Here is a 27,716-nt window from a genome sequence, read left to right as displayed (position 1 = left end):
TGGGTAGTTTCAACCTCAAATGAGTTCCTGATGCTGGTAATGGTCATAATGATGGTGATAGTGGTCGTGATAAGGATGATGGTAATGATTGTGGTGCATCGGCCAGTCATCTCAGTCGACCCATGGCACCTGGGTCTGCCCCATGACCTCCTGCCAGTGGGCGTTCTACACTTCACATGGCCTCAACGTGCACGTAGCCTGGCACAAGCGCCGTGGTGACGTCACCGCCACTTTGGCGAATGGCGGTTGTTGTTGGTAATGATGCTGTTGGTGATAATGTGAGTGATGGGGAATGGTGATGGATTTGGTGAGTGATGGTGTTGGTCGTGGTGATGGTAATGATGGTGACATTGGTGATAATATACGTGGTGATGGTTTTGCTGATGGCACTGATGGCGCTAGTCGTGATGATATTGGTAATGGTCATTATGGTAGTGATGGTCGTGATGATGGTTTTGATGGTCGTTATGATGGTTATGATGCTTTTCGCATTGGTGATGGTGATGAAGATGTTAGAGATGGTGATGGGGATAGTGGTGATAGTCGAGGTGATGGTAGTGATGGTGCTAGTGGTGGTGATGATGGTTGTGATGTTGCTGATGGCGATAGTGTTGATGGTGGTGATGGTGATGTATATGTTGTTGTCATCGATGATATTGATGGCGAGGATGGTTGGTGATGGTGATGTTTGTGATGTTATTGTTTATGGTGAAGATGATGGTTGGTGATGGTAATGTTGATGGTAGTGATGGTGGTGATGGTGGATGATGGTGATGACGGTGTTTTGTAGTGATGTTGTCATCGCTGTTGTCACAGACGGACGCTCACCGACTCTGGACACAAACTCAGCTCATAACCAACTCCAGATCTCCTCGGATCTCAGGACGATGACAGCAGTCCATGCCTCCCAGGGTTGCCCCGATCACCCACACCGGTTTGATGGCCGTGCACAAGCCCTGTGCTGTGAGCGCTTCTCCTCGGGTCACCACTACTGGGAGGTGGACGTGGGGGACGTGCGGTGGTGTCGGGTTGGAGTCGCGTACGGGACGATCCCACGGAAAGGGGATCGTGCTGCACAGCAGCTGGGAGGAAGCGACTCGTCCTGGTGTTTAGAGAAATATTACGACAACTTATCAGTGTTTCATGGTGGAGTGAAGACTGCACTGTCGGTGAGGGGGGCCCTCTCCCCCCGCAGAATCGGGCTTCACCTGCACTGGGAGGGGGGGCTCCTGGCGTTTTACCGCGCCGACTCCATGGAGGTGATCCACGAGGGTCGGCAGAGATTCTTGCAGCCTCTCTACCCTGGGATGTGGGTGGGGTGTTGTAATGAACCATTGAAGATTGTGGATCTGAGTCGTGCATCCTGAGGAAGAGGAGAGATAGAAACTCAAGAAACCGAGACAGAAACCCAAGAAACGGAGCAGAGGGGGATGGTGAGGAGAGGGTGAAGTGAAAGTGAGGGGAAGTTGGAACGGAGGGTGAGGTAAGGTGAGGGTGAGGGGAGAATGGAGGGAAAGGTGAGGGAAGGTGGCGGGTGAGGGATGAGGGTGATGGTGAGGGTGAAGGGTAAGGAGAGGGTTAGGAGAGGAGAGGATGGGAAGGAGTGGGTAGAGAGACGGTGAGCTGAAAATTCAGGGAAGGGTGAGGTGAGCATGGAGGGTTAGCGTGAGGGGGGAGGGTGAGGTTCAGGTTGGTGTGCGTGAGCGATGTCGCCTGTGAAGTACAAATCGCCGGAGCGGAAGTTTGAGGGATTTTAATGAAATCTGAGTGGGGAATCAGCGCAGACCCAGAGTCCGTGTGGCCACTCCTTCACCTGCAGTGCGCACTCGCATCACCACGCCTCCTCATCCCTGCGATTCACCATCACCATCATCACCCCTATCATCACCACCATTGCTACCCTCATCACCACCATCATCATTATCACTGTCAAAACCATCATTGCCATCATCACCACCATCATTACCACCATCATGATCATCATCTTCATCATTACCATTGCTCCATTATCATCACTATCATCACCACCAAGCCATCATCAATATCACCAACATCATCAACATCATCCCCATCATCACCACGACCACGATCACCACAATCACCACCATCAACCACCAAAAAAACACCATAATCACATCCATCACCATAATCATCATCACCATAAACATCATCACCATAACAATCATCACCACCGTCACCATCATCACCACCAACAACACTGCCACGATCATCACCACCATCATAATTACCACCACCATGATCACCATAATCATCTTCACAATAATCACAATCATTGCAATCATTACCATCATCATCAATACCACAAAAACCACCATAATCATCACAATAATGACAATCATCACCACCATTATCATCATGATCATCAATACAACAAAAAACACCATAATCAACACCATTATCACATCACCACCATAATTACTACCATCACTGTCATCACCGTGAAAACCACCATCACCCTGGGCAGGTTTCGACATTCAGTGTCTCATCAGCAGCAGTGTCAGGCTTGGTGTGAAGCAATGTTTGTATGTTGAACTTATTTCGCACCATACGTAGCCAACGTACGTAGCCAACCGTGCTAATCGGAGGTGCAATGCTGGCGAATTGGCCAGATGTTCATAGGCAAGGATCGATTCTGACGTTCAGTGTCTCATCAGCAGCAGAGCCAGGCATTGCTTAAACCAAGGCTCACGAAGATTTGCCGACTGGATTCCTGGCCGCCTGCCTGTATGTACTGTATGTATGTTGAAATTATATTGCAATGTATGTAACCAACTGGGCTAATCGGAGGTGAGGGGGATGGACAACAAACTAAACACAAAAAATAAGTTATAAAGAAATAGGTTGTAAATTTAGACGATTTAAAAGTGAAGAGCTCCAGTGGCTTCATAATAATGTAGTGCCGTGAATTCACTCGGGACGACAACCATCTCTTTTTCCGCCGCCACTTTTATTCCATCGTTCCGTACACACAGTAATTCTCTCCGTGCTCCGCCAACTCGGACACTCCGATTTACTTCAGCATCGTCCGTGCATCCCCTTCTACACACTGTGTTCCTTCCTCTATCTCTACACACACAGTGTCTTCCCTTCCACACACAGTGGTTCGTCTTCTATCTCCTCACACACAGTATCGCCGCTATCTCTTCACACGCAGTGACTTTCCTTCCACACACAGTGGTTCGTCTTCTATCTCCTCACACACAGTATCGCCGCTATCTCTTCACACGCAGTGACTTTCCTTCCACACACAGTGGAGCGTCTTCTATCTCCTCACACACACAGTATCGCCGCTATCTCTTCACACGCAGTGACTTCCCTTCCACACACAGTGGTTCTTCTTCTATCTATTCACACACAGTATCCTGTCTGTCTATTCACACACAGTGACTCCATCTATCTATTCACACACAGTGACTCCATCTATCTCCGCTAACGCTGACTCTCCCTATCGCTATTTACTGTCTTTGGGGTCCGGCTCTCTATTCTTCCCTAACATTCCAGCTGTCTTCGTATCTCTTCACCTCTCGCCAACAACTCCCCAGCAGCAACTCTCCAACAACAACTCCACTCCGTTCAAACCACCTCGCGTTTTATCCCCTTTCGCATTAGCCTTAATTAATTGCCACGTGGTTCGCTGGCCGTTTTCCGCCAGCTCGCACCTGTCCCCTCCACCAGACATCCAGACACCACCATTTAACACTAACAGCCTCTCGACCAATCACAGCCCTCGTGCCACGACTCCCTTAATTACTTCGAGTGGTTTACGCCACCCGCGACTCGATCACCTGTTCGACCTCATGTGACCCGTTCTCCTTGTCTGTCTGTCTGTATGTACTGTATATGGCCAATTCCTATGCGTATTGTTTACTCCACTATATCACCCCCCCCCCCCCCCCCCGTGATGAAAGAACCTAGCCGTCCCCGGCTACGATATACTCGAATTGGAGTAGTGGAGTGAAGCGGACGGAACGATGACAACATATATACATAACGCATTTGCAATATACAACCATTTTGTACAATCATACAACGACATGCACACAACACCTTTATACAGAATTCCCAACCCCCAAAGTCAATGTATTGTATTCCTCCTGGAACGGGTTCCTGCTGCCGGTCCATCTCCCCTGCACGGGATACCCTGCGGTAAGGGAGGGCCTCGCTCGTCTTGCCAATGAACCCTGCGCCCATCCCTGTCCCAGCGACACTTAGCTGGCGGGGCTGTCCATCGTTCACGGTCAGGACGGCCATTGGACCGGATCTGTGGCCGTTCAATCGGCATCTGGTCGGTAACCCTGCCCAAAAAGGGCGATCCTGCAGGCACACAGGGGGCAGATCTCTGGGACACGCGCACTTGTGACCTCCCCACAGGTTCGTCGGACACATACAATACAGGCCGCTCTCGGATGGGGGATGACGCATCATATGGTAACACAAATTTCTTCAGGCGCGACGGGTGAACAAACCATGTCCGACGACCGAATTTTATTCGCACACTCTGATCCCGTAAAACCTCCACAATATCAACGGACCCCTGCCAGGGGCGGTGAAACTTCGGGGACGTTCCCACCGGCACCATGGGGCAGTGCAACCAGGCTTTATCTCCAACACTCCACGGCTCTCGTGGCCACTGCCTGCCGAACAATCTTTCGTTAGCGGCTTGTCGTCGTGCCATATTTTGCAATGCAGCCTCTCGGGCTTCCCTTAGACGGTCCAAAGCCAGCTGCATCGGAGCAGGCACCGTCGTAGATTTCTCCCGTTTTCGAATTCACAATTTCACAATAGCCGGCGCTTCCGGTTCCCGTCCATACATCAGAAAAAATGGCGAGTACCCCGTTGAGGCATGCGGGGCCAATCTATACGCGGCCAGCTTCGCTGCAACATGCAGATCCCAATCATCTTGAGCGGTGTTTACTTGGTGACAAAGCATGGACGTCAGCGTCCTATGCAGCCGCTCGACCATCCCGTCAGTCTGCGGGTGGTACGGGGACGTCCGGATCTTTTTGGTTCCCAGCGAGTCACACACGTCCTTAATCAATTTCGATGAAAAAATTCTGCCTTGGTCAGTAAGCAAATGTTCTGGGGCCCCCTTATCTAATACATATCCATTCAAGAAAGCCTCAGCGATCGACGTCGCTGACTGGTCTACTAGCGGCCATGCCATCGGCCAACGAGTTAAGTATTCCACCCCGACGAGCAAATATCTGTGCCCTCGGGGGGGTGACGGGGAACGGACCCAAAATATCCAGTGCCACAATTTCGTTCACTCTCGAAACTTGAATCGATTGCAAAGGGACATGATATGGCCGTGCCGGCGCTTTCCTCCGTGCACATTCCTGGCACGCTTTTACATGCTGTTTCACATCGTTAAACATTCCCGGTCAGTAAAATTCACTCCCCACCGTCAACGCGGTCTTCTTTTTCAGATGCAGCAATTTCTCATGTACCTCATTAATCAGTTTCCCCCGCAACACCTTCGGGACAACAATGCAAAATTTTTGTGCTTCCACATCCCAGCAAACAAGCAACCCTTCCGTTAACATCAAAAATGGGCGATCCTCCGATCCCCTTGAACGAGAGGCACGCAGCCTCATCCTGGTCAGCGAGGAATCTTCCACCTGCAGTTGCTTCCACTGCCTCAATGACAACCCCAACAGTCCAATTTCTGCTCCAGAGATTATCCCTGGCACCCCCGAACCCGCTGCAGCGACCGTTTGCGGAACCTCCTGCAGCGGCGGGCCACAACGCAGCGAGCCCTCTTTGCACCGACACGTCTCAGCCAGTCGCGGCAACCTCGACAAAGCATCCGCGTTTACATGGTACGTCCCTTTCCTATGCTGGATCATGAAAGAGTACTCCTGGAGGGTCTCAATCCAGCGAGCCATCTGCTCCGACGGCTGATCCACGCGCAGCGAGTACTGTAGCGCCGCGTGATCAGTGCGGATCAAAGATTCCCTGCCGTATAGATACGGTCGGTACTGGCGCACAAAATGGACAATCGCCAATAATTCCCTATGCGTCACACAGTATTTTTGCTCTGCCGGCGATAACACCCAGCTGCCATATGCCACCACTCTCTCGACGCCATCAACCATTTGTGACAAAACCGCGCCTATGCCCGTATCACAGGCATCCGTGTCAAGTATAAATTGCTTTGTAAAATCCGGGTATCCCAACGGCGGTGCGTCCGCCAGTGCGGCCCGCAACGCTTCAATTGATTTTTGTTCAGCAATCCCCCATTGAAACTTTACACCTTTCCCGGTCAGCGTATGCAATGGTTGAGCAATCGTGGCAAAATCCTTAACGAACCGCCGATAATACGACGCAAAGCCCACAAAGCTACGCACTTCCCCTGCTGTTTTCGGCACTGGCCATGTACGCACACAACTTGTCTTTTCCGGATCAGTGGCCACTCCTGACGCACTAACGACGTGCCCCAAATACTTCACCGATGTTCTCAACAATTGGCACTTCTGTGGTTTAAATTTCAATCCAGCGCGCCGCACTCTGCTAAAAACGGCGCGCAGCCGTTGCAAATGTTCATCGAAATTCCTACTGAAAACAATCACATCATCTAAATATATCAAGCATGACTCCCACTGCAGGCCCGACAACACGAGTTCCATTAATCGCTGGAAGGTCGCCGGCGCTGAGTGGAGTCCCATCGGGAGCACGTTAAATTGATACAATCCTTGTGTCCGAAATGCCGTTTTAGGTCTTGACTCTTTATCCAGGGGCAATTGTCAAAAGCCCGTCAACAAATCGAGGGTCGAAAAGATTCTGGCGCCGGACAGGGCGTCCAGCGAATCATCAATTCGTGGAAGCGGGTACGCTTCCGCCACCGAAACTTTATTCAATTTCCGATAGTCAACACAAAATCGCATGGTTCCGTCACGTTTTTTAACGAGGACAATAGGGGCTCCCCACGGGCTGGACGATGGGGCGATAATATCCTGCTTTAGCATTTCATCAACAGATCGCCGAATACATTTTTTCTCAAGAGGACCTACACGATGCGAATTTAACCTGATCAGGGGTGCGTTCCCCGTGTCAATACGATGCTGCAACAACGTCGTTCAACCCACGTCGTATTTCCCTGAACTGAACACATCCTTAAATTCCACTAGCAACGCATGCAAACTCGACCGTTGCACAGGCGATAACTCTGGGTTTTGTTTGTAAATATCCCTTAACCATTCCGGATCATCCTCCTCCCTTGACAACATTTCATCCTGCCCCGTAGCAAAACATGTTTTTGTTTCTGGACCCGGCGCACCCGTTGCGTGCGCCAACGTAGTGCCCCCTTGAATAACAACCTCTTCGTGCCCCGCGTTTACAATTTGAATGAAGGGATCACAAGTTGGTATTATGGTCAAAGCTCCTACCACGGTGGGCATTCTTGACACAGCATTTGAGGGTGTCAACAGCACTCCCTCCTGTAGCTCATCCCAAGGCAATTCCTTCTTTAACCGTAGTGGTACCAATATTTGCGATGCAGGCGGGACGCGCATGGTGCGGCTCACCACGGCCTACACCACAGCGTTCGCCACCGCAAATTTCGAAGGCGTCCCCAAAAATTTCATACATTTCCCCGACGGTAATTCCAAACAACCTTTTTCCACTGAAATCTTAATTGGCATCTTTTGCAAAGAATCCGTGCCCAACAAACACGGTACCGCCAAGGCCGTTGAAACCAAAACACTTCCTGTCACAATAACCTCCCCAATTTGAATTGTCACAACCACGCAGCCCATAATGCCCAAACTACCCCCGTTTGCCGCTACACATGGCCCTTCCACTGGCGCTAACGATCCAGGCGACGTCGGCAGCGACCGAAAAGTTTGCAACGAAATGAGAGTTGCCGACGCCCCGGTATCCACATTAACCCGTACCATAACACCTTGAATACATGCCATCACATCCGACGATCCCGGCGCGGCCCCCAACACACAATGTACCAACGCGCCCCACATATCCCGGCCATGCGTACTATCCGAACCCGATGAATACGGTTGAGGTGACGCAGATGAGTGATGTGGATAGGGCGGCGGTGTATTGAATGCATCTCGACTCACCCGGGATCCTTGGTCTTGGGGGAACCGCCCGCCGTAGTTGTTCGGCGCCCATGGAGGACCACCTCTTCGTCTCCAGCAGTCGCGGGCGAGATGACCCCTCCGCCCGCACTCGTAGCATGTCCGATGCACGCCGTCTCCATATGCCTCGGGACGACGCCGTCGGTCTCCGGTTGACACCCAGGCCGCCGCTGCCATCGGCGGCGCCTCGTCCACCACCACCGCCACCGTGCTCGCAGCCCGGGCAGGGGTCATCAGCGACGGCTGCGCTACCGCCGCCGCTGGTTCGTCTCGTATATCAAGGTTGACTTGTATGTTCCTGGCGACCAGCAATGATGACACGTCATCATCATCCTTGTCCGGAAGCGACAAGACGACTTTCAGTTCCTTCGCCAGCTGTAACATCTTCCCTTGCAGCAGGGAGTCCCAGCCCTCCTCGTCCATCGCCGGGTACGCAACCTGGGCGAGGGCCAGCAAGGCGCTGCGAAATGCCAGGGGGGACTCCGTGGCCTCCCGTTTCCTTTGTTGAAATTGACGTTTGGCGACCGACCGCGGCTCGTAGACCTTCCTCATTGCCGCAATAGCACCATCCAATGTTTTTCTGACAGCGGCAGGGAGTCCGTTAAAAGTCGCCAAGGAGTCATCATCCAATGCCGTCGGCAGTGCTCGTAACGCGGCACTCTCCGTCCAATTCAGGGACTCGTAAGCCGCACGGAATCTTCGTATGAATGCCGTCCAATCTCCCACTTTGGCCTCAAATCGTTGTACGTGTAGCCGTCGTGGCGGTCCCTCCGACTGATCGTCTTCATCATCAGAATCTTCCAACCGCTCCGGCTGAGCGGCAACCTCCGGCGGTGGACCCGGTACGGGTAGTTGAATGCGGTTCTCCATCAAGAAGTTCTGGAATTCCTCCGACAACTTCTCCATTCTGGCCTCCCACTGGGTCATGAGGACTCGCCAATCTTCTGGCGATCCCGGGCCTTCAGCACCACCCGAACCGCTGTCACCGTCCGGAGTACTGCCGGCCATCTGGCCGGGCTGCAAATCGTCGTTGTCGCTGTCGCCGCCCGAGGCCACTGGCACATTTCTTTTCTTTGCCGCTTTCCTTGACATCGTGGCGTGTTCCGTACTTTTTCTGACACCAAATGTAGTGCCGTGAATTCACTCGGATGACAACCGTCTCTTTTTCCGCCGTCACTTTTATTCCATCATTCCGTACACACAGTAATTATCTCCGTGCTCCGCCAACTCGGACACTCCGATTTACTTCAGCATCGTCCGTGCATCCCCTTCCACACACAGTGTTCCTTCCTCTATCTCTACACACACAGTGTCTTCCCTTCCACACACAGTGGTTCGTCTTATATCTCCTCACACACAGTATCACCGCTATCTCTTCACACGCAGTGACTTTCCTTCCACACACAGTGGTTCGTCTTCTATCTCCTCACACACAGTATCGCCGCTATCTCTTCACACGCAGTGACTTCCCTTCCACACACAGTGGTTCTTCTATCTATTCACACACAGTATCCTGTCTGTCTATTCACACACAGTGACTCCATCTATCTATTCACACACAGTGACTCCATCTATCTCCGCTAACGCTGACTCTCCCTATCGCTGTTTACTGTCTTTGGGGTCCGGCTCTCTATCTATTCTTCCCTAACATTCCAGCTGTCTTCTTCGTATCTCTTCACCTCTCGCCAACAACTCCCCAGCAACAACTCTCCAACAACAACTCCCCAGCAGCAACTCTCCCAACAACAACTCCCCAGCAGCAACTCCACTCCGTTCAAACCACCTCGCGTTTAATCCCCTTTCGCATTAGCCACAGTATCGCCGCTATCTCTTCACACGCAGTGACTTCCCTTCCACACACAGTGGTTCTGCTATCTATTCACACACAGTATCCTGTCTGTCTATTCAGACACAGTGACTCCATCTATCTATTCACACACAGTGACTCCATCTATCTCCGCTAACGCTGACTCTCCCTATCGCTGTTTACTGTCTTTGGGGTCCGGCTCTCTATCTATTCTTCCCTAACATTCCAGCTGTCTTCATCGTATCTCTTCACCTCTCGCCAACAACTGCCCAGCAACAACTCTCCAACAACAACTCCCCAGCAGCAACTCTCCAACAACAACTCCCCAGCAGCAACTCCACTCCGTTCAAACCATCTCGCGTTTTATCCCCTTTCGCATTAGCCTTAATTAATTGCCACGTGGCTCGCTGGCCGTTTTCCGCCAGCTCACACCTGTCCCCTCCATCAGACATCCAGACACCACCACTTAACACTAACAGCATCTCGACCAATCACAGCCCTCTTGCCACGACTCCCTTAATTACTTCGGGTTGTTTATGCCACCCACGACTCGACCACCTGTTCGACCTCATGTGACCCGTTCTCCTTGTCTGTCTGTATGTACTGTATATGGCCAATTCCTATGCGTATTGTTTACTCCACTACAATAACATAAGGAAAGGCTTTCCATACGGCTGCAGAAGCAGCACCTCTAACAGCGCCACACAATACCGTGACCGTCTTTGTTCAATTGGGCAATATGATTATATCCATTACTGTACGTATATGTGCATAAGTTTTGTTGACTGGATTCCTGGCTGCCTGCCTGGCTTTGTGACGGGCGGGCGAGCAAGTGTTGACGTCACGGCGCGCATCTGCGGGATGACGTCACCACCGCACCCCCACAGCGTTGAGGCGGCTTCCTGCGTGGTGTTGACGTCACAACCTCCCTCCCTCCCTTACAATCCACCATTCACCCAGGGCGTGCATCCCACGCAAATGAGTGGGATGCGTCGTCACACTATCGTGTCATACTCAAGATCATCATACTAGAAAACTACATTAGGAAATTTCGATTTAAAGCTTTCATGACTGCAGGGATTCATCTTCTTGGTTCTTTCAGTAAAGTCATTAGGAATATGCATTTTTTTGGTTGGATGGCTGGAGGGAGAGAGGGGGGGACGGACAGTCAGGTACAAAGGCCATGCGGGCTGCTCGTGTTTGATTAGAAAATTAAATTGTTCAATTAAAAATCGAAGGTAAAAAAAAAACACAGCACGTGTTATTGTCTTGAGTATTACTGTTTATACAAAGTAACTTTAACCTACAGTCTATAGGAAGCAATACAGGTACAGCAACTCGGACGAATTTGACGTGAGTTTGTGTGTGACCAGACTAGTACTCGCTGTATCTGATTCAATCACACCACACCCACATTGCAGTCCTGCGCTCGCGCTCATGCCGGGCACACCGTCTCTCCACACTGACGCTCCACACACAGACCACAGACGCTACACCAAGGTTCTGCCCACACACACAAAAATCACACTACACCGATATTCTGTACTAGAGTTTATTAATTGCGCCAATACGCATTACCCGGAGGAGGAATATTTCGCGAGGAGAGCCTAGCGTAACTCTGCCCATGAACCCAGCTACTCACACGTCCTACCACGTACCTCGAAACTGGACTCGCGTTGTTCCACGGACGCTGAGAGAGTCGGATGGAGAAGGACGAGAGAAGACTTGCCCAATCACTGTCTCGCAGCTGCACTCGCTGGCATCACACGGATGCTGTGAGCGGCTTGAACAGGCAGGACGGCAGTCAAAGAGTAGGTCGTGATGGCCCGGAGGTTGTAGACAACTAACCCAATCGTCCCAGAGCTCCCACCTTTATACTCTAAACTTCAAAGGCCCGGGGAGGGGGGGGGGGGCGTCGCGTCGCGCAGCCAATCACACGCCTTCCATTCAATTTACAACTGAAGCACTGCCATCACCTGGAGCCTCCTTTACGCCTCCACCCATCGTTTTCTTAGTTTGAGCCTTCGGTTTTGCTCTTCACGCCAAATATTACTAGTAGGAAACGTAGTGGACTGGAAACCCAACCGGGATTAATTCACAGGAGGCAGGCGATTAATTGTGTATGTCTGTCCACGTCGGAGAGGTGGGGCTGGGTGGAGAGGGGATGGTAGGGAGGGGCTGGGTGGGGAGGGGCTGGGTGGGGCTGGGTGGGGGGTGGTAGGGGTGGGGCTGGATGGGTGGGGAGGGGCTGGTCACCCCGTGGTGCCCTTATATGGACTGGAAACCCAACCGGGATTAATTCACAGGAGGCAGGGGATTATACACTGCACTTTCTGGTGCGACCTCTTTTACACTGCACTTTCTGGCGTCGTTTTATAATTCTGCTCACTTTTCATTTTGCTTTCTTCTGCGCACGACACTAACGAGTTTGGCTTAAATATCCGTACGTAACTTCATAATTACTTCAAAATTTCCTACCAGCCCCCTCCGCAGGAATGTGTTCCACCCTCTGTCCTCCCCCCAATGTTGTGAGTAACTCATTGCGGTTGGACCAGGGAACCTCTGCTTTTTGCGCCCATACAATTTTCAGCCAATTTAGGGGCACCGCAATGTAACCTGTCCTGTGGGGGTCGGCCAATCTCCTGGCACCGGGAAACCCTGGGACTCTCCCCCTAGGTGCCCTTTGGATTAAAACCCGATGCACTAGGCAACCCCCGTCAGGACACTACGTGGGTGCGCTGCATGCAGGTGTGTGTTAAGTGCGTGGGGCCGGAGGGAGGCGCAGAGTGGCTCCGCGGCCGTGGCACTACAGTTGTGTCTGTGTGTTTGTGTATCTGTGTGTTTGTGTATCTGTGTGTTTGTGTATCTGTGTGTTTGTGTATCTGTGTGTTTGTGTATCTATGTGTTTGTGTATCTGTGTGTTTGTGTATCTGTGTGTTTGTGTATATGTGTGTGTATCTGTGTGTTTGTGTATCTGTGTGTTTGTGTATCTGTGTGTGTTGTGTATCTGTGTGTTTGTGTGTGTGTTTGTCTATCTGTGTGTGTATCTGTGTGTTTGTGTATCTGTGTGTTTGTGTATCTGTGTGTTTGTGTATCTGGTGCCGATGACTGGTACCAGCGGTGTCAAGATCGGCCTCTGTGGAGGAGGCTCATGAAGGACGCTACTGGGCAGTTGGCGGTAGTCGCCCTCCAACAACAATGGAGGGCGGAGGAGCGACGCTCACAACGAGCGGAGCGCCGGGTGGCTAAGGCACAGCAGGTTGGCACAGTAGGGGCACAGGTGGTGCATCAGCCAGTCATCTCAGTCATCTTAGTCAGTCGACCCGTGGCACCTGGGTCTGCCCCGTAACCTCCTGCCAGCGGGCGTTCGACACTTTACGTGGCCTCAAGGTGCACTTGGCCTGGCACAAGCGTCGTGGTTACGTCACCACCACTTAGTGGCGAATGGCGGTTGTTGTGTATCTGTGTGTTTGTGTATCTGTGTGTTTGTGTGTCCGTGTGTTTGCACGTCTGTGTGTTTGTGTATCTGTGTGTTTGTGTCCGTGTGTTTGTGCATCTGTGTGTTTGTGTATCTGTGTATTTGTGTATCTGTGTGTTTACGTGTGCATGGTTTCCTTTTTAACGTGGTGTACTTTATACATTAGTGTGCGATACACCCTCGTGTGGATTACTGTACAGTGTTCGAGAAGCGTGGCGTACTGTAGTGGTTTACTGTAGTCTGGTCCATTGTAGCTTGTATAGCACAGCATGTAGTGCACTACAGTGTTTACAGTGCGGGTCATGTGTTGTGAGTGTGCTGCAGGCTGTGTGTGTGAGCCGTAGTGGTATGAGTGCGGGATTGTGTATGTAGCTAGATTATTGCGTGCGATGGGCTGGTAATCCCTCCTCCTGACACTTTTTCTATCCACGACACAAACACTGAAAAACTTGTGCTAGAGACCAGGGGGACACTCCCATCTGGTAGAGCCAGACTGAACCCCTACCCCCCTCCCATCAGGGTTTCTCCAGTTGCAGGAGAACACTGCGATTGGCCACGTGGAATGTTCGGACTCTCGTTGTGGGAGAGAGGCTGCCACTGCACTGCTGGGAGATGGACTGATAATGCCTGGACCTCTGTGGAATACAGGAGGTCCGGTGGACCGTTTCTGGCTCCAGTCCTCATGAGGGGTTTACAGTTCTCCACTCGGGGCAGGACGCAACAGGGAGTGGCACTTCTTTTTCGCAAAATAATGAAGGTGGTTTGGGAGTGTGGCAGGAGGTGTGGGAAGCTGTAAGTCCCAGGCTACTCTGGGCTTGCCTCCCCATCAACAAGAGGCAAGGAATGATGGTGGTGGTTGCTTATGCCCCCACCAAAGATGAACATCAGTGGAGGGATGCAGATAAGGCCGATGAGTCAGACGCCTTTTATAACCTGCTGTCCCAGGTGAGAGCTAAAGTGCCCCCCCAGGATAGAGTCATCTTGTAACTTTAATACCCGAGCCGGTCATGAAGCAGACACATGGGTTGGAGTGACCGGAAGGCATGGGCCAGACTAACTCAATAATACGGTATGAGCCTCCTAGACTTCTGTGCAACTCATGGTCTTGTAATTATGAACATGGTGTTCTGGTATCGGTGCATCCTCACATCATAGATACACGCCGGGTCCAAGTGTTGTGGCATAGCGCTGGCTGCTGGTGAAAAAGGGGCACTGAGGTATACAGCAGTACTCAATTCAGCAGGCCATTATATATATAAGAGGGGGACATCTCAGGGAAAGGTCACAGAAGGGGCCCATCGGGAAGCCACGGGAACCCGATAGTAGGTTCCAGAAAGGGGGCGTGGCCAGGGCGGAGCGAGGCGGCGCTGAGAGTTTGAGAGGGGCCTCTGTGCAGGACCTCGTGGCTGTTTCTGGAAGTGGGATCCCCGTCGTGCTGCTCAAGTCCATAGTCGTCACCATCTCCTCATCATCATTTCCGTCTTCACCATCCCGGGGCACTGCTAGTCAGTCAACTGGTCTAACTGAGTAGTACCAACAATAGATGGTCTAAATAGTGCGCACCCATGTACGGTGTGTGTTATCCCGATGGTGCTTGTTAAATAGAGAAGTGCCTCCAGGTCTTATTGCCTCCGAGTTAAGTCACTACACATGGATCCTTAAAAAATAAACCATCTATTTACAAATGTAACATACAGGACACCTTTCCCTACACACATTAGGCACTACACGAGCTTCTCACACGCACACTAACATGTCGTATATGTGGCACATGGTGTCAGAGCTGGGAAAAGCCCCCCCCCCCTCCTCCTATTAAAATACTCATCAGGATGCTATTGTAATGACCGCGAATTGAGTGGTGGTAGGGAAAGAGACGTGGCAGAGTAGGAATGGAGACCGTTCCGGCGGAGGGGCACAGGCCGCGTGTGTGGAGTCAGGCAGGCAAGCGGGGAGTGGCAGAGGGCATCGTTAGAAACAGAGACACGAGAGAGAGTGGCGGCCGTGTTGCTGTTGCTTTACTGAGTGAAGTGAGTTGTGGTGCCGTCCATAAATGACGTCATGCACCTGGGGGGGGGGGGGGGGGGTCAGACGTTTGTGACGATGTGTGACGAGGGGGGGGGGGTTGAGAAATGTGACGTCACGTAAAAATGCACAACTTTAAAATAAACATAGAATTGTTATAACAACGCTCATTGTTACACCAACACTCCTACAACATCAGAGTGCAGCGCCACATTAAATACGCACTACAATGACAATAGTTTAAAGCGATTTGAAGCATGTTTTATTTTCAAAATGGAAATATGGTTTTGGGGGGGAGGGGGCAGAGCTTTGTGACGTCATAGTTGAGGGGGGGGGGTCTGACTTTTTGTGACGCCGCGTGACGAGGGGGTGGGGGGTAAAAAATCGTCCAAAATCGCGTGACGTCATTTATGGTCGGCCCCTGTTGACACAAACGCGCACGAGAGAGAAAGAGAAAATAATCCGTGGCTGTGTTTGGTTGTTCCATTGAGAGAAGTTTGACGACCGTCCGCGATCTGTGATCGTAACGAACGTTCACGTTGCGTTCCCGAGGAGCGAGGCGGTCCATGACACTGCGACCTGCATCCACACCCAAAGGTGGCGTCATCAGAGCTCAACGCTGACGCACGCAGGATACGCCCCGCCCCCCCTACTTCCTCAGGCCCCGCCCACCTGCCCTCTGACCCCTGATTTTGGCGGGAAACCAACATGAGATTGGCGGCAGTGATGTTGCTAAGCAGCGAGGCGGTGAGACGCGGGCTGAGGTAAACGTTTTACTTCTTGCGTACAGGCACGTGAAGTAAAGTCACTGTGCTGAATACATTTACTGTGCTATGAGGTAGAGGGAACAGTGGTGTGAGGTTACAACTTGTCCAGGTAGAGTTACGTGGTTAAGAATGTAACACAACTAACTCTGTAGCATTCTGAGGTAAATATTTTAATAACGTATTTTTTATTTAAGCTGCGAATGTTAACATTTATAGCAACATATAGCTTAGGTTATTCTCAAAACTCGTTTGTAAATGTGACCTTGAATCAAAAGTAGTTATGATAGGTAAAATTGCTGTTTTAACATTATTTACGTAAATAACTCCAGTATTTAAAGCTATAAAAGCATCTTAAAGATTTAATATGTATATTTAAGCATTCAGAATAACGTAGTTACGTAGCTTACACGATTCTAAAAACTCGTGTGTAAGTTTGTGTGTGATTACAAGCCAACACGAGGTGTAAATGTGCTGTAATTGACGCTACGCAGCGCCCCACCCCCTGTAGTGACAACAGCAGAGCACCGTGATAATAAAACTTACAGAGAGCACGGCGATCGTTCGTACAAACCCTCACGCACGCTCCTCCACTCTTGTGTGAAGGGAGGAGGCAGCACAAGGCCCTAATTATAATTTATATTGGGGGTGGGGGACACATACAATATTCAAATATGCTCAAAATGCCCCCCCCCAATATATTGCTATACAATAGATTTATGTTGATATGATTGTGGTTATGGTTGTACTTTATTAATCCCTAATCTCTGCCATTACATACAATGAAACAATTTAAGGTTTAAAAAAAAGAAAAAAACAGAGCAATGTAATACAATACACTATTAGACATTATTGTAAAAAATGAATAAAAAGCCCATCCTTTGTGTTAGTGAATTTTTTAAAATTTATTTTAGGCAGAAAATTAGTTTTCAAATATAGATTTTTTTTCTGGGGGGAGACCCCCAGACCCCCCTGGAAGATTTGGTCCCCCCCCAATGTTGACTCCACGGCTACGGCCTTGAGGCAGCATGAACCCGGGATACACAAATCTGCAGTGAAGTCGTTTGCAGCCTCAAGGATTCCCAGCACCCAGCAGGGGGTGTCTTGTTCTGCACTGACAACTGCGCTCTGGAAGTGTGCACTCAAAAAGACGGTGTTTGTACTTGGCCGGCACCTCCGACCGCACGTTGAACGGCTTGGCGCAGCTGCAGTCTGAGGTCTCGGAGCCGCCATGACCGGCAGTCGTCGGTGGTCTCCTCCCAGATTCCCGTGGTCACGTGGTCACGGTGTAATGCGTGCACTTGTCGTGTTTGTGATCATAAAGTACTGCACTGTTCTTTGGTTATCACGGTATGAAAAGTGCTGATGTGTGAGCGCCAGGAGTGGCTGGTCAAAGTCCATCTTAACTAACATGTCAACTCATCTCATATACCTCATCTCACCTCAATTCACCTCATCTCAATTTACGTCATCTTATCTCAACATACCTCATGCTAACTCACCTCACTTACCTCGCCCTAAACTCACCACAGCATATCTCACTCATTCACCGACTCATTCCTTCACTCATACATCATCTCACTCATTCACTCACCCACCATCCTACTCACCCACCATCTCACACACCCATCGATTCACTCACCGACCATATCACTCATTCACTCACTCACCATCTCACTCACTCATGCACCATATCACATTGTGTCACTTTTACACTCATCCACTCACTGAATCAATTACCCACCATCTCCCGCACCCACTTATGTGGTGCCGTCGCGGCGGAGCCGCTCCAGCGGAGCCATGCCCACTGCCGCGACGCCGTCACCAATGCCTCGGATTTCCCGCCACTCTCCCGGGGCCGGTGCCTTCTCAGACGTCCGCGTTTTGCCCACTGCACAGTCGTGAGGCCGCCGCAGCAGAGCCGCTCTGCCGAGGCCGTGCCCACCACCGTGAAGCTGCCACCGGAGGATGCCGAGGCCGATGAGGTGCACCCTCGCCACCCCCCCTCCCTCCCCCCCCGCACGAATGCACACGCCCCACGTAGAGCCGGGAGGGGAGGTCACCCGGCCGATAGGTTTTTTTCCAGAAGTCCCTAATGGGATCGAACTTCATGGTTTCCTGCGGCCGGGAAATTGGGCGATCTTCCCCCTGTAGCTGACATGCACTGCGGCACCGTGACCTAATATTAAAGTTGCATGGTCACGGCAAGGGCCATCGAGCCACCGCGAGTGGAATCACACACGCACAAGCACGGGTCAGTGGGCTGGTAGCGGGAGAACAGAGAGCAGACGTCGGAGAGATCACTGCGGCGACATCACCCGAGCTGGGATCCGAGTATCGAAAGGGCGGGAAAATCCGAGCCCCTGATTGGACGGGAGGCCAAGGGAGCGAAACAGCGAAATTCCTTTGTTGTAGGTAGGATAAAGGGAGGGGGATTCAGGTAGCAAGTTGAGTTCTTTTTCAAGATCATCGCGGTTCCGGGAGCAGCAGAGTCAGCCGTCCGAGACGTCCATGGGACGTACTCCAGCACCGTCAGGCTCGCCCCTCTACAGAGACAACTCGCCGCCTCATCCCCTTACAGCGTTCAGCGCAGCAGGGTGGCAGTAAGTGCGAAGGAGAGAGGCGTAAGTCTAAGTGGTTTTTTAAATCCAGGATAGAGAGCGGGGCGATCGGTAGGGGAAATTGAATCGAAGACTTCCGAGGGATAGACTAGCGTTCACTGACCCACACCATCACACGTAGATTAAACTGGGTACTCGCGGCAAATAAAATCGCTAACAGGGGGATAAAACTGCGTCGTGCGGTCTTTGAGAGTGTGGAGCGTGCTTGGTGTCCACGCCTCTGTACGATCACTTACAATAGTGCTTAGCGCTCGCGCGCCGGTGTGACTGTGTTACGATCGCTCGCCTGTACGAGTGTCTATAACGAGGTAGCGAGCGACGCGCCAGGCGTGCGCGTATTCGCGCGGCGGTTTAAACGGCCCCTTTAACTCAGAACGCAGGGATCCCCTTCAACCAGCGTAGCGCGCTGCAAGCGTAGAGCGTACCGCCACACTAATAAGCTATGCAAACGCGGTCGACATCCCAGGCAGAGGTACAGGGGGGCGAGACGTTAGGGGTCTGTAGTTTGGACCTGACAGAGCAGCCGGGGGGTAGTGATACGAATGGAATGGGGGAGTCGGTGGGGAACGGCCCCGACAATTCAGTGATTACGGGGGAGGGTAGCCCCCACATAGTGTAGTGTATAGTGAGTGTATAGTGTAGTAGTGTATAGTGTAGTAGTGTATAGTGTAGTGTATGGTGTAGTGTATAGTGTAGTGTATAGTAGTGTAAGTGTATAGTAGTGTATAGTGTACTGTATAGTAGTGTATAGTAGTGTATATCTTCTTGGCTCTTTCGGTAAAGTCACGTAGAATGGAAATAAAATAATAAAAAATAAAATTCTCACGACGTTTCGGCCACAACACAAGTGGCCTTCTTCAGGTGAAGAAACAGGTCTATCCAGAAGACAAAGCTTGAATGAACGCTGTCAAGCAAGGACCGAGTCTTTTTAAAGCTGTGTGGGGGGGGGGGGGGGTTGAATTATCATGTTACCAGGGAGGGGGCTGGGAACACAGACAAAAAAGGGGAAAAAAGAGAGAAAAAACACGAAAGAAAAACAAGAGAAACAGCCAAGGTGCGCTGCTGTATCCTGAGTTGCATTATGACTATGCTATAAACTGGACTACTATATAATGCAATATTATACCCTCCAATCTAAACTACATGGTATAACAGACAAATTCCACCTATGAATTATACAATGCGTTACTTTACACTACCCTATACTTTAGACTATAAAATATTAGACTTGTAACATTACACTATATCTTATTCTATGAACCCAACTTTAAACCATCCTACTGTATATTCACTGTGCAATTACGATCCTATATATTGCCTTATGAGTTATGTTAAACATTACAATGTTATACTAGTAATTATTATAAACCACATAATTAACCGTGATGTGAGAAGTATTAAGAGTCAGTGCTAGCGAAAGGTCTGCGGTCTGAAGGTCACCGTAAAATAAGATCAATTAAGAACCGAAATGGTTTAAAACATACTTCCAATGGTTACTAAGCCAGAATCCATCTCGGTTGAAATTGTCTCTGTGCTTGTATATGTGGATAGCCTCATGAACGAATCTCTCATGGTAGCCGGATGGCTTGCAAAGAACCTCCGTCTTGGAGAAGTCAATGTCATGTGAGCCCACTGAATTATAACAGTGACCTGCCACGGCTGAGGAGTTCGTCCTACTGTGTTTCAAGTCTGCTTTATGTTCACGGATGCGGTCCGAGATATGTCATTTGGTTTCTCCAATGTAGCTGCTACCACAGAGGCACTTTAGTTTGTAAAGGCCAGGGTACTGTATGTCTGGAACCACATCTTTTACAGATGGAACCAGATCACGGATTTTATGTACTGTGTTGAATCGGACCTGGATCTTGTGTTTATTCAGGATTTTGGAGATCTTTTTTGTGACCCCTGCAATGTAGGGTAAGGTGATGGTTTTGAATGGTTCCTCAAGAGGATCCTTTATAACTGGAGTGATGGCTTTGCGGATTGTGTAGTCGGAGTAACCATTAGCCCTCAGAGCTTGGTGTACGTGTTTGAGTTCACTGGCAATGTGATCCTGGTCGGAAATGCATTGGGCTCTATGGTATAGAGTCTTGATGAGGGAGTTCTTCTGGGATGGATGGTGGTGGGAATCCGGTTTTAAGTAAGCATCAGTATGGGTAGCTTTCCTGTAGACAGAGTGGCTCATTGAACCATCAGGTCTCCTTTTAATTAAGACATCCAAAAAGGGTAGCTTGCCTTCTTTTTCGACCTCCATGGTAAATCTGATGGCTGGGTGCATGGAATTGATGTGGTCGAGGAATTGGTCCAGAGCAGGTCGGCCATGTGGCCAGTTGACAAAGGTGTCATCCACGTACCTCTTCCATAAGGTCGGGCGTAGAGTGGCAGTCTGGATGGCGTCAGTTTCAAATATTTCTATGAACACGTTGGCTACAACTGGAGATAGTGGGGAACCCATTGGGGTGCCCTCAGTCTGTTTGTAGAAAGTTCTATTCCAGGTGAAGTATGTGTTGGTTAAGCAATGTCTCACCAGAGGGGGTACCTCCGTATGCAGTCCTTGATGAACCAAGTCTTCAATGATTGCGATGGTATCAGGTACCGGAACTTTGGTAAATAAGGAAACCACATCAAAGCTGACAAGCACGTCGTCTGGGGACAGGGAAATACTCTTGATTGTCGATACCAGGTGAGTAGAGTTTAGTACCGCAGAGGTGGTTTTTCCAGTGAAAGGTCGTAGGATATCAGACAGAAAACGAGCCAGTTTGTAGGTGGGGGAGTTGATAGTGGAGACGATGGAGCTAAGGGGTGTATCTTCTTTGTGTATCTTTGGAAGGCCATATAATCTTGGTGGTCTGGCCGCAGAAGGTTTCAACGAGAACTGTGTTGTATATGTGGGTTATGGAAATGTGATGAAAATAATGAAATTCAAATGAAATTTGAAAGTTCCATAATTTATCCGAAATTATGTTAATTTGTGTAATTATGCATATACATTATGCTAATTTGAGAGATAATCGTATTAATTTATGCGAGCGGGTGTGGTTATGATAATGCAGGTCGTTATGATAGTTAGGACCCGCCTTGCTGACGAGGGTTGGGTTATCAATCGGGATGAGACAATTAATCGTATGCAGTTATGCAGGTGTTGTGAGCGTGAATGAGAGAGTCAACTCGGCTTCGTTGTTTAACTCCGTATTATCAATAAGGATACGATTATTCTCGCTTTAACATTTATTGATTATGTGTGTTAGTGTGCTTATGATAGGTCCCCCAAGTTCATATCTCAATCGCAGAACAATTCTTACGCGGAATTTCAGAAAGAATCACACACAACCCTTCTGCTTTAATCCATTTTATTTTCTAGCTAAACTTTCATGTTTGGATAATATTAGAACTCTCAATCTCGGAAATTCAACACAACATTAACACGGTAACCATCACGATTGCACTGTTTCACTTCGATAACGGCACCTGTGGTTCATTCCCGACGCGTAACGCAACCTCAGTTGTTGAGAGAGAGATGAAAACATGCATAAACTATTCTACCAAAACATTAACTCTATCATATGCAAATTTGTATACTTGAATTGTTACACAACACGGCACTCGGTCATTGATCATATGCGACTCTTAACGCAAATCCTTGTCACGTTGTTAACACAGTAGGACGATTGATTATTATGCAACGATATTCATATGAAACGGCACTCAAACCATTATTATTTCCAAAGGCACAATTGTCAACAGATCCATCTGCAAGGTTATATGATGAGAGCAATGGCTTATAGTGAGGGGGTGCGAGGGGGTGAGTTTTCCCTTGGGATTCTTACTTGGGCCAATCTTTTAATTAATTGTGGCCAGATCCCTGACAGGGAAACTGGTTGAACACGCTATTCTCCCCCGTGAGCGGCGCTCCGTGGGGAAGGTGCCAAGGATTAATCCGTATTGATGGATCAGTTGGTAACTTATGCGATTAGAAGTACAGCCCCAAAACAAAATAGTGACGAGGAAAATTATGAACACTCTTATAAACGACGGATTGTTCACTCGGTCTGCCGCGATGCTCTCACTGACTTGAGGTTTAGGCTTTTGTTAATGACCCGTGTGTGTGTTTGAGTGGTATGGATGATGAGAGAGTAGGCCAATGTTCGGAATCGATTATTTGCGTCAAGCAGACGTCTGAGTTGTTGTGTGGTGGGGGACATGTATCATACGGATAGGTGATTCCTCCTTCGCAGTGGTCGATTCGGGTCCGGCCGACGTAGTTGTAGTTGCGATAGTCGTCGATAGATTGCTGACTCAAGGCTCGCTCGTAGCTGCGGTGGCCGCTAACAGCGGGCAGCGTGTCGCTAATCGGCGAGCCTCGCCGATCTGGCGAGTTTGTATAGGCTTTCTCCTGCGTCGGTGGTGGCTGGTCTTCTGCTGAGATGAGTTGAGCTGGTCCTCTGGGTTGAGGTGGTTCCGCGGGCTGATGAGTTGAATTCAATGCTGGGGCGGCTCATTTTTATGTCAAAATTTATCCCCTTTGGCTCCTCCTCACGAGGCGGAGCTACCTTTGATCTGGTTGTGTGTCGGTGGTGGGGGTTCGTGTGTCAGTGTGTATGTTTGTGTGTGTGTGTCATTTATGACATGGTTCTGTTCGGGTCTTCCTCAAGCCATAAACCATCAAGGGAAACAGACGCTTTGATTCGTCTCGAAGGCGCCTCTCGGTCTACGCTATCCATCCGGAGGGAGGGGCGGGTTCCCCCCCCCCCCTTGTACAAGTTTCCAACGCACAAAGAAACGGTTAAGTTTTTAAAGTTTAACATCTATCCCATCACAGTTGGTATCGTATCACTCACAGTTATGATTCTGCTTGTGATTCAGGGTATTTGATTTGATTTTCAAGTGAAGATGCTCTCTCTTGAGCGTATGCATATTCTTATCATGTGCTGCGGGGAGAGACAAAGGCGGCTGGGATCTCTCTCTCCGTTGCCCTCGGTTTAATGTTTATCAAATACCATTTGGTCTTATGTTCACCAAGGTTCGTGATTTGTAAGTCTGTCCTCCCGACGCACCTCTCGGGTTACCGAGATTCGCAATATGATGGAGTTATTATAAAGAACAATTATTTTTATCCTGAGTTTAAGAGGTCCGTTTCTTGATTGTCTGTGACATATCCCTCGGTTCTGTAAGGTTCTATAATGGAATATCGTTTAAGGTGAACATGTTATTATTAATGGTATGTATGCCACATATATTTTGTATTTTTCTTTAACTTAAAGCTTGCTCGCTGGCAGCTTTGGCTTTGGGGAGTGATCCCCCCCGCCCCCATCCTCCTTTGTTTCCGAAGGGTATCGTTGGGGGGTGAGTTTGTGTGTGGGGTGGGGTGTGTTTTCTCATTAAACCCGGCTGGCCCACTCCAGATGGCCCCTTGCGATAAGGTGTAATTCCTGCTTCTCCGCGCTGCGGGAAAGACAAAGGCGGTCGGGGTTCTTGGGATATTGTTTAAACTCGTTTCGTAAGTTTGCCCGTTCGCCTAATTTCTCCTCGAAAACCCTTGATGTGACTGTATTCCTGTCCCCAAGCTTGTGATTTAACAGTAGAAGTATTAAAGGTGAAAATCATTTGATATCGAATTAATAATTGGGTAATGATTCATTGATGTATCTGGTGGCCTGGTCTTAATTGGAGTGAGGGTGAGGATCGCTAATTTTAGCTTATTCCGGTTGTTGGGATTTGAACTTTAACGTTACCCCAATAGCAATGAAAGAAAAATTGGTTCAAGCGAGTGGCGCCAATATGTCTACCCTCCTGAGGGGCTCCCCTCTGGGTGACCCTTCCTTAGGGTCACATCCACACTTGTTCATCTCGACATTCCGCTGATAGCTATTAACATCCTTGCCTCGAGAGTTTATTATTCCTTTATTTATTTATGGCTTTGTTTATGATCGACATCTGGTTTTCCTGTATGACTGGCTTACGTGTTTTTATTAATTATTTTTGTCACAAAAAAATCTATATGTATCTATCGGTACATATTCTTATGGATATTAATTGTGGAAAAAGGGCCGTATACAACAACTGTTTGGTCTGATCAATTAATGCTGTTGAATCAGAAATGATTTTGTTGGTTTTGGTAACCAGGCTGTTGGTGGTGTCTCTTCTTATTTTTGTATAGCTGCCATCGTTGAGTAGTTCCTGAATTTTGTTGTTATATTCTATTTTGTCCATGATGAAAGTGGCATTGCCCTTGTCGGCTGAGAGGATGACAATGTCATCTCTCTTTTTAAATTGAGATAATTCAAAGCGCTCATCTTTGCTGATGTTGCTAGGTGGCATCTTAGCATTTTTTAGGGTTGCAGCGACTTCAGATCTTGCTACGTCTGCAGCGATGTGACCCAGGCCCTTGAGTGCAATGTCGACATGGGCAATGATATAATTAGCTGCTATGTTTCGGTGTGACAACAAAGTTTAGCCCTTTAGCTAAAACGGATTTCAGACCATCAGAAATATAACTGTTACTGCGATTAATTACGACTTTGTTAACGTCTAGCTTTTCGGTGTGTGGGTCCGATTTCTTGTTGGAAAGGCGGTTGAATTTGGAAATCAAATTTACAAACTAAAGTGCCTCTGTGGTAGCAGCTACATTGGAGAAACCAAACGACATATCTCGGACCGCATCTGCAAGCCATCCGGCTACCATGAGAGATTCGTTCATGAGGCCATCCACATATACAAGCACAGAGACAATTTCAACCGAGAAGATGGATTTTGGCTTAGCAACCATTGGAAAGATGTTTAAAACCATTTCGGTTCTTAATTGATCTTATTTTACGGTGACCTTCAGACCGCAGCCCTTTCGCTGGCATTGCCTCTTAATACCTCTCACACCATGGTTAATGATGTGGTTTATAACATGTAGTATAATTATTAATAGTATAACATTGTAATCTTTAACATAACTCAGGCAATATATAGCATCGTAATTGCATAGTGAATATACAGTAGTGTGGTATATAGTTGGGTTCATAGAATAAGACATAGTGTAATGTTACAAGTCTAATATTTTATAGTCTAAAGTATAGGGTAGTGTAAAGTAACGCATTGTATAATTCAAAGGTGGAATTTGTTTATGTTATACCATGTAGTTTAGATTGGAGGGTATAATATTGCATTATATAGTAGTCCAGTTTATAGCATAGTCATAATGCAACTCAGGACACAGCAGCGCACCTTGGCTGTTTCTCTTGTTTTTCTTTTGTGTTTTTTCTCTCTTTTTCCCCTTGTTGTCTGTGTTTCCAGCCCCCTCCCTCCTCCGCTCCGGAGGTGGGGCTGGTAACATGATCATTCAACCCCCCCCCCCCCACACACACAGCTTTAAAAAGACTCGGTCCTTGCTTGACAGCGTTCATTCAAGCTCTGTCTTCTGGATAGACCTGTTTCTTTTATTATTTTATTATTTTATTATTTTACTTCCATTCTACGCGACTTTACCGAAAGAACCAAAAAGTTGAATCCCTGCAGTCACGAAATCTTTAAATCGAAATTGCGTGTAGTGTATAGTGTAGTGTATAGTGTAGTGTATAGTGTAGTAGTGTATAGTGTAGTGTATAGTGTAGTGAATAGTGTAGTAGTGTATAGTGTAGTAGTGTATAATATAGTGTATAGTAGTGTATAGTCGTGCATAGTGTAGTGTATAGTGTAGTAGTGTATAGTAGTGTATAGTGTAGTGTATAGTAGTGTATAGTGTAATGCATAGTGTAGTAGTGCATAGTGTAGAAGTGTATAGTGTAGTAGTGTAGTAGTGTATAGTGTAGTGTATAGTGTATAGTGTAGAAGTGTATAGTGTAGTAGTGTATAGTGTAGTGTATATCAGTGTATAGTGTAGTGGTATAGTGTAGTGTATAGTGTAGTAATGTATAGTGTAGTCTACGGTGTAGTGTATAGTGTAGTAGTGTATAGTGTAGTGTATAGTGTAGTGAATAGTGTAGTGTAGTAGTGTATAGTGTAGTAGTGTATAGTGTATAGTCGTGCATAGTGTAGTGTATAGTGTAGTAGTGTATAGTGCAGTCGTGTATAGTAGTGTATAGTAGTGTATAGTGTAGTGTATAGTGTAGTAGTGTAAAGTATAGAAGTGTATAGTGTAGTGTATAGTGTAGTAGTGTATAGTGCAGTTGTGTATAGTAGTGTATAGTGTAGTGTGTAGTGTAGTGTATAGTGTAGTAGTGTATAGTGCAGTAGTGTATAGTAGTGTATAGTGTAGTGTATAGTAGTGTATAGTGTAGTAGTGTATAGTGTAGTGTATAGTGTAGTAGTGTATAGTGTAGTGTATAGTGTTGTGTATAGTGTAGTGTATAGTGTAGTGTATAGTGTAGTGTATAGTGTATTGTATAGTGTAGTGTATAGTAGTGTATAGTGTAGTGTATAGCAGTGTATAGTGTAGTGGTATAGTGTAGTGTATAGTGTAGTAATGTATAGTGTAGTGTACGGTGTAGTGTATAGTGTAGTGTATAGTGTAGTGTCTAGTGTAGTAGTGTATAGTGTAGTGTATAGTAGTGTATAGTAGCGTAGTGTATAGTGTAGTGTATAGTAGTGTAGTGTATAGTAGTGTAGTGTATAGTAGTGTATAGTGTAGTGTATAGTGTAGTGTAGTGTGTAGTCTATAGTGAAGTGTATAGTGTAGTGTATAATGTATAGTGTAGTGTATTGTAGTGTACAGTCTAGTGTAGTGTATAGTAGTGTACAGTGGTGTATAGTGTAGTGTATAGTGTAGTCTATAGTGCAGTGTATAGTGTAGTGTATAGTGAAGTGTATATTCTAGTGTATAGTAGTGTAGTGCATAGTGTAGTAGTGTATAGTGTAGTGTATAGTAGTGTAGTGTATAGTGTAGTGTATAGTAGTGTAGTATTAGATTTGAAGCTTTCGTAACTG

General features: G+C 48.3%; 1 protein-coding gene across 2 annotated transcripts in view; it reads left to right on the top strand.

The window, feature by feature from the left end:
• Window positions 1-11,175, top strand: part of LOC116957292 (E3 ubiquitin/ISG15 ligase TRIM25-like) — a 36,442-nt gene extending 25,267 nt beyond the window's left edge. For both annotated transcript variants that reach the window (XM_076055729.1, XM_032979360.2), the window contains one exon: window positions 817-11,175. In XM_076055729.1, coding sequence (XP_075911844.1) covers window positions 817-1,367 — 551 coding nt within the window. In that variant the 3' untranslated portion in view covers window positions 1,368-11,175. The remainder of the gene's footprint in view (window positions 1-816) is intronic.
• The last annotated feature ends 16,541 nt before the right edge of the window (window positions 11,176-27,716 follow it).

The sequence above is a fragment of the Petromyzon marinus genome, chromosome 72, assembly GCF_048934315.1.
Source record: "Petromyzon marinus isolate PM22_M1 ecotype Great Lakes invasive population chromosome 72, UKy_Petmar_22M1.pri1.0, whole genome shotgun sequence".
Lineage (NCBI taxonomy): Eukaryota > Metazoa > Chordata > Hyperoartia > Petromyzontiformes > Petromyzontidae > Petromyzon > Petromyzon marinus.
Note: the sequence above shows the minus strand (reverse complement) of the source record. Positions and strands in the feature narration are given on the sequence as shown.